The sequence below is a fragment of the Kogia breviceps genome, chromosome 4 (genome assembly GCF_026419965.1).
Source record: "Kogia breviceps isolate mKogBre1 chromosome 4, mKogBre1 haplotype 1, whole genome shotgun sequence".
NCBI classification, from domain to species: Eukaryota; Metazoa; Chordata; class Mammalia; order Artiodactyla; family Physeteridae; genus Kogia; species Kogia breviceps.
In genome coordinates, this window is record NC_081313.1 from 168,920,746 (window position 1) to 168,928,193 (window position 7,448).

General features: G+C 52.4%; 1 protein-coding gene across 1 annotated transcript in view; it reads left to right on the top strand.

Moving 5' to 3' along the window:
• The window catches only part of CYP4F22 (cytochrome P450 family 4 subfamily F member 22), a 28,887-nt gene extending 22,428 nt beyond the window's left edge, over window positions 1-6,459 (top strand). Inside the window, exons 7-13 of the mRNA XM_059061853.2 lie at window positions 466-733; window positions 1,710-1,776; window positions 1,888-2,017; window positions 3,539-3,672; window positions 4,613-4,677; window positions 5,675-5,757; window positions 6,117-6,459. Of these exons, the coding sequence (XP_058917836.1) occupies window positions 466-733; window positions 1,710-1,776; window positions 1,888-2,017; window positions 3,539-3,672; window positions 4,613-4,677; window positions 5,675-5,757; window positions 6,117-6,393 (1,024 nt within the window). The 3' untranslated portion in view covers window positions 6,394-6,459. The remainder of the gene's footprint in view (window positions 1-465; window positions 734-1,709; window positions 1,777-1,887; window positions 2,018-3,538; window positions 3,673-4,612; window positions 4,678-5,674; window positions 5,758-6,116) is intronic.
• The last annotated feature ends 989 nt before the right edge of the window (window positions 6,460-7,448 follow it).

Below are 7,448 nucleotides of genomic sequence, written 5' to 3' on the forward strand. Positions count from 1 at the left end.
TTTAATTTTAGTGAGAAAGCATGGCAAAAACATTTTGGGGGGTGTTCTACAGGAAGGAATGGGAAAGGCAGGGTATGCAGGCTTAGGATTGGCTAGTTTGAATAATTTCAGCAGGCTCTGGGGCACAGGGGTGCCCTCAAGTTATCCAGTGCCTGGCCCTGGGGTGATTAAGGCAGGGGAATCGTGGCTCAACCCAATAATGTTTGGCATATGGACTCTGGATTGGTTGGTTTGCAAAAGAAAGGCAGCTCCTGGGTGAGTCATTTGCCATCTCTAAGAAATGGCTAGTCCTGGGAGGGGCGGTATCTCTCCAGTCAGTGAGGCCCCAGATGGCAGAGCATCAAGAATACAAGGAAATAAGAAAGTAGAGTTAAGTCAGGGCCTCTCTTTGTAACCTGCCCAGTGGGAGAGGAAGCTTGTCTTAGGGTACGGGGCTTTGCTCATGGCCTTTCTTCTCCCTGGCAGGAAGATGAGTGATTACATCTCGGCCATCATTGAGCTGAGCGCACTGGTGGTCCGGCGTCAGTATCGCCTGCATCACCACATTGACTTCATCTATTATCGCACAGCAGACGGACGGCGTTTCCGGCAGGCCTGTGACACCGTGCATCACTTCACCACGGAGGTCATCCAGGAGCGGCGGCGGGCACTACACCAGCTGGGGGCTGAGGCCTGGCTTAAGGCCAAGCAGGGCAAGACCTTGGACTTCATAGATGTGCTGCTCCTGGCCAGGGTGAGGCTGGACCCTGGAGGGTGGAGCTCTGCCCAGGACAGCCTCCTCGTGAGCTGCGGCAATTGTGTAAAATGATAAACATCCAAACTAACATGGATCTAGAATGCAGGCAGATGCAAAACACGTAAGACTGTATTCGTTCGTTAGGGTTGCCGTAAAAAAGCGCCACACGCTGGGTGGCTTAAACGACAGAACTAAATTTTCTCAGTGTTGGTTTTTTTCTGAGGCCTCTCTCCTTGGCTTGTAGCTGGCTGTCTTCACCTGTGTCTTCACATTGTCTTCCCTCTGTGCATGTCTGTTTTCATCTCCTCTTCTTATAAGGACACCAGTCATATTGGATCAGAGCCCACCCTAGTGACCTCGTTGTAACTTAATCACCTCTGCAAAAGGCTTATCTCCAAATTAGGTCACATTCTGAGGTACTGGGGGTTAGGATTTCAACTTAAGGGTTCTGGGGTGGGGCTGGGGAGGGACAGAATTCAGTTCACAACACAAAGATGAAATACAAGACAATTGAAGAAATGTGACACTTGCAGAGATAGGTGGTCACCTATTTGTGGTGCTTCTGTGGAGTTTCTGAGCAGCACCTGGGTTCTGGATTCAGACAGTCCTGGATGCCGGTTCGATAATAACTCTGCTGCTTCATGGATGTTTAGTCATCTGCGTCTTCCCTCTGAGCCTCAGTTTCCTCATTTACAGCATGACGATCGTAAGACCTGAGCATAAGATTGCTGTCAGGCACCTGGCAGGATGCTTGGTGCTAGGAGCTGCTGAACAAATACAAAGTCCCTTTTTCCTCTCATCTTTGGCTCTCTTTCCATCTTTCTTAGACAAGCTGCATACATCTATCTGCCTGGAATCCTTTCCCCTGCAGCTTGGCTTAAGATAAAGAAGGGGGTGTCTTGACTTTGGAAGAACTCCTGGGATGTGACAGGTGGGACGAAGGGAGCTGAGCAGAGTCTGCTGCCCCTTCCAGGATGAAGATGGGAAGGAACTGTCAGATGAGGACATCCGAGCTGAGGCAGACACCTTCATGTTTGAAGGTGAGGACATGGGGTGTGGCTGGGGAAGGATGGGAAGGGGCCCCATTTTCTGAAGACAGCATCTCCGCTATCTTTGGGCAGCATCCATTTAAGCTCCTTATCTGGCTGCAGGTCACGACACAACATCCAGCGGGCTCTCGTGGGTGCTGTTCAACTTGGCCAAGTATCCAGAGTACCAGGAGAAGTGCCGGGAAGAGATCCAGGAAGTCATGAAAGGTCGGGAGCTGGAGGAACTGGAGTGGTTAGTCTGGGGTCATGGGGGTAGTGGGGGCAAGGTTGAGTTCAAAGCCTTGAGTATTAATCTCTCTGCTCTACCACTTACTGACTGTCTAACCTCAGACAAGTCACTTAAGCTTCTTGAATTTCAATTTCTTCAACTGTAAAGTGGGGATGACAAGTAACGCATATGCCTACCTCATAATGCAGGAGTTCTTAGTTAAGGGTGTCTTAGTCAGCAATGGTTGCAATAATGCTGCCTAACAAACAGCCCCCTAAGTTCAGTGGTTTGCAGCAAGCATTTATTTATTGCTCTTGTCTGCACATATTTCTTGCTCTTGTCTGCATATTACTCTTGTTACTCTGGGCTGCACTGAGTGGAGATGCTTCCAAGCTTAGGTTTGGGTTCAGGTTTTTTCCACGTCTCCTCATTTTTCATGGACCAGCAGCCACGCTGGGCATGTTCTCCTCAAGACAGACTCCAGAAGCACAAAGAACCACACAACTTAAAACCTCTGCTTGCACTGTAACTTTCCATTAGCTAAAGCAAGTCATCTGGCCAATCCCACCATGAATGGGGTGGGACATATGCTCCAACCATCCGAGCAGAAGATACTCAGAATCACATGGCAAAGGGCATAGTGTAAAACTCCAATGGGGTGGGGGGGAAGTGTAAGAATCAGGAATAATAATCCGATTTACTTCAGATGTGTGCTGTGTGGAGCTGATTCTGGGAGATGCAAAGAAAACACAGCATTGAACAGCGAGAGAGTTCCTTTTGGTTCATTGTCAGCCATTTGGATTATGACCTCAGGGAGACACTTTCAGTTGGTGCCGTTGTGTCTTTAACACCTTGCTAATCCTTGCTAATCTGCCTTTTTAACAAAGGGAGAAGATACCGCAGGTTCTGAGAATTGGGCAGGAGGTGGTATCTAGCCAGAATTTAACAACTGTCTTCTGTTTTCCCGGTGGTGTTTATATTTATGGATACCTTTATGCCAGGCATGCCATTTGCCCTTTATGGTAGCAACAGAGAGTTTCTATGAAAGGTGACCTGTTAGTGTAAAGAAAACAATCTAAATTATAAACCAAGGGTTATAATTAATCCAGTTTTGTGCCCTGAAGTCCAAAGGAAAAAAACTAATGTACTGTAAGAAGAGGATGTATGGGTTTCTAAGTACTGAAATCGATCTATACAGGTTGGTAAATCGCTGCTACCCCAGGTCCCCCTGGCTGTCCTGGCACCTCCCCAGGGATGCCCCCTGACCTCCACATAATTCATCAGTTAAAGGGTTAATGCTGGGCTCACAGACATCCGGCTAGTGCTGCTCTGATTGGTCAGGGGTCAGATATTTTACTTGCTGAGGATTAGAGGTGTGTGCAGGGCACAACCTCAAATGCCTGAAGTTGGGGCAAGTCTGAGATCCTGGACTGGTTTCCTGCAGCTGCTCCTAATTGCCTGTGCACATGTGTGTGTATATGTGTCTGGGGAAGGGGGTGGTGCCATGGCCTGGACCCTAGTTACCCACTGTTCCACATTCCCCAGGGACGACCTAACCCAGCTGCCCTTCACCACTCTGTGCATCAAGGAGAGCCTCCGCCAGTTCCCACCTGTGACCCTGGTCTCCCGCCGCTGCACGGAGGACATTAAGCTCCCAGATGGGCGCATCATCCCCAAAGGTGCCCTCTATGTGCTCCCTGCTGCCTGCCTGCTCTATTGCCCATGGGGGCCTGGCCATGCCTGCGCCAGGTGCACCATCCCTGTAGGCAGTTTATAGCCTGTTGCTTCTGGGGTGAAGGGGGAGACTCAGTTGTGTGCGTGTGCTGGGGAGATAGAGGTTGGTGAGTCCAAGCAGAAAGGAAGGAGTGGGTGTGGCAGGGTAGGTCCGGTGAGAGTGCAGGTAGGGAAGGGTTGATTTCATTCTGTTGCCAGATATTCCCTGGAGACCAGGTCGTGTCCTGGGTGATGCTGGGCATCTAGAGAAGCCTCATCCCCAGGCCCAAGCTTTGAGTACCACCCAGACTGGGGAAGATACATCAGGGCACAGACATTCCCAGACACATGGGGTGAGGGATGGGCTAAAGGGAGGGACAGCAGCTGGAGCAGCCCCAAATAAGGAGTGATGGCTGTATCTGGGGTGGAATGCAGGGAGATGGGTGTATCTGGGATGGAATGCAGGGAGGGCTGCCTGGAAGAGGGAACGTGAGAGGTGAGCCTTGGGGGTTGGAAATGAGAGCATGTTTATGGAGCAGAGCCTCAGGGTGCAGACAGTGAAAGGCCTTGAATGCCAGGTTGAGGCACTTGAACTTGATCCTCAGGGCAGTAGGGAGCCATGGGAGGTATTTGAGCTGAGGAGGAGCAATGTCAGATATATGAGTGAGAAAGATCCCTGTGTGGCCAGGATGGCAGCTAGAAAGATGGTGATGGGAACCTCTTATGGATAAGCAGGGGGAGTGGATGGGGCAGCAGAATTTTTTAGGGAAGGATGGGCAGGAAAGGGTGGCAGATGGCTTGTGGGAAGAGCATGGCTCCAGGGAAAGCAGCGGAGGCGTAGGTCTCCAGAGGAGGTCCTGGTTTCCCTCGGTTCCACTGACCCAATGACCCCACCCCTCCCCACAGGAATCATCTGCCTAGTCAGCATCTATGGGATCCACCATAACCCTACAGTGTGGCCTGACTCCAAGGTGAGCTCCTGCCCCAACCCTCCCTTCTCTCAGCTTCTTTCTTCTCAGAAGGGGCAGTCCTTGGTCAGCAAGGCCTCCTCTCCCCTCCTCCCCAGGGAACCAGGGCTGGCACCCTGGCAGGGCTGGGTGTAGGGCTTGAGTACTCCTCCCATTTATTCACCCATTCACTCTTCTAAAAAAAACTTAATTAATTAATTTTTGGCTGCGTTGGGTCTTCGTTGCTGCGCACGAGCTTTCTCTAGTTGCGGCGAGTGGGGGCTACTCTTCGTTATGGTGCGCAGGCTTCTCATTGTGGTGGCTTCTCTTGTTGTGGAGCACGGGCTCTAGGCGCGTGGGCTTCAGTAGTTGTGGCGCACGGGCTCCGTAGTTGTGGCACATGGGCTTAGTTGCTCCGTGGCATGTGGGATCTTCCCGGACCAGGGCTCGAACGCGTGTCCCCTGCCTTGGCAGGCGGATTCTTAACCACTGTGCCACCAGGGAAGTCCGACCCATTCACTCTTAATTGATTACATCAGCAAATCTTTATTGAGCATCTACCGTGTGTCAGACGCAGTGTTGGGTACTGAGGACAGAGGAGGATACTGTCTTTGCTCTCACGGAGCTCACAGTGAAGTGCAGAGGAATAAAATAAGCTAATAAACAAGATCATTTTGGATATTAATAAATGTGCAAAGGAAACAAAACTGGAGTGGGTTGGGGAGTGGAGGAGAGCACTTTAGCTCACACGGTGAGGAAAGGCCTTACCAAAGAAGAGATGTTTGAGTTGAAACTGAAAACATTCACACTGAAAAGTGAGGAGCAGGGAAAAGTGTGTTCCACATGAAGGAAGCAGCAAGTGCAAAGGCCCTGTGGTGGGAATGGGAAGGAGACAGATGTGGCTGGATTGTAATGAGGTTCTCTCTGTCCTGCTGGTCTGGTCCCCAGAGGCTGAGGGCGGGAACCCGGTTGGGATGGCTGAACAAGCCCTCAGGCTCACCCCCAGTCTGCTCTTGCCTAGGTGTACAACCCCTATCGCTTTGACCCGGACAACCCACAGCAGCGCTCCCCGCTGGCTTACATGCCGTTCTCTGCAGGACCCAGGTAACTTCTATTTTCCCCAGTCCAGGTGAAGCGTAGGAGGAACATCGAGGCCAGTGGAAGATCAGGGATGCAGGATCAGGAGCAGAAACCACGTCCACTCGGGTGTCCCCGCCAATCCGGTACCCTTTTTGTGCCCTCAATACACCAGGAAGCCCCCAAATCAGACTCTGCTATATCATCCATGGGTACCAACTATCTACTGTATGCCAGGCCCTCAGTTCTGAGCTCACATTGCTCCTAACGGCTCCATGATGCCTTTGTCTAGAAGTTGAGGTTCAGAGGGGGAGGTCATTTACCACATCCCAGGGACCCCGCACACACAGCGGCTGGGCCTGAGCCCCCTGTTCCCCGTCCTTCAGGAACTGCATTGGACAGAGCTTCGCCATGGCTGAGATGCGCGTGGCCGTGGCGCTGACGCTGCTGCGCTTCCGCCTGAGTGTGGACCGAACGCGCAAGGTGCGGCGGAAGCCCGAGCTCATTCTGCGCACGGAGAATGGCATCTGGCTCAAGGTGGAGCCGTTGCCTCCGCGGCCCTGCGGGTCGGCGCGACCCCGAGGATCCCCGGGGGCCCAAGCCCCGCCCAGAGAGGCCCAGGTTCGGCCCCCGAGGGCCCAGGCCCCGCCCTCAAGATCCTGAGAGCATAGACCACGCCCGTCGAAGTCCAGGCTCATTAAGCAGCCTGGTGGCGCAGGTCACACCCACTTAAGGCAAGGCTCCGCCCCTGGAGGGTCTGATCCCGCCCCCTGAAGTCCAGGTCCCGCCCCCTGAATGCCAGTTTCTGCCCTCTTGTTTGAAGGACCAGGATTTGCCACTCCCCTCGGGCTCAGGCCCCGCCCCAGCATCCTTCGGATTCAGGCCTTCAGGCTCTGCCCATTGAGCCTTCCAAGGGCCTAAGACCTGACACCTAAGGCCTCCAGGATACAAGCCCAGTCTACTTCAGATCCCGGCTGGCTTTTATTATTATTATTATTTATTTATTCCAGCGGCCATGGGTCATGGGCCTAGCCGCTCCGCGGCACGTGGGATCTTCCCGGACCGGGGCACGAACCCGTGTCCCCTGCATCGGCAGGCGGACTCTCAACCACTGCACCACCAGGGAAGCCCCTGGCTGGCTTTTAAACGGAGGATTTGAGAACTGGAGCCTGAGATCAGAACCTTGAACCGATCATCACCTTCTTGAGGTCCCCAGCTCATGTGGATGAACTCCCCAGGAATCAGGTTGCATCCCAGGGTCCACGCTGTTTGTTGTTGATTTGTAAACCCAGACTCTCCCTTTCAAGTTCCTTCCTTCCTCTCTTGCTCAAAGGCCCTTTGCTGAGTGTCCTGATTTTTGCAGAATAAAAACAAGGGATGCAGACATCCCCCATCATCCATCCCCTAGCCAGGTCAGATCCTTACACCTGGATTCCAGCAAGGAAATGAGGGGTCCTGGACAGTTGGGAAGCTGTGGGTTAGGAGGCTGGGAAGCCATTTGTCTTCGGACATAAACTCAGACTTTTGGAGACAGTTTGTGCATTCATTTATTTCAACATATTGTATAGTAAGTGTCTGCTGGCACTGGGCCAGAAGCACAACACCAGGCAAATTCCTGCCCTCAGGAGGATGGGGGTGGGCATATGCTGGACAAATAATTCCATGGGTAAAATTACTTGCGACCTGTGACAAGAGAGGCCTTGGGGGCTTCCCTGGTG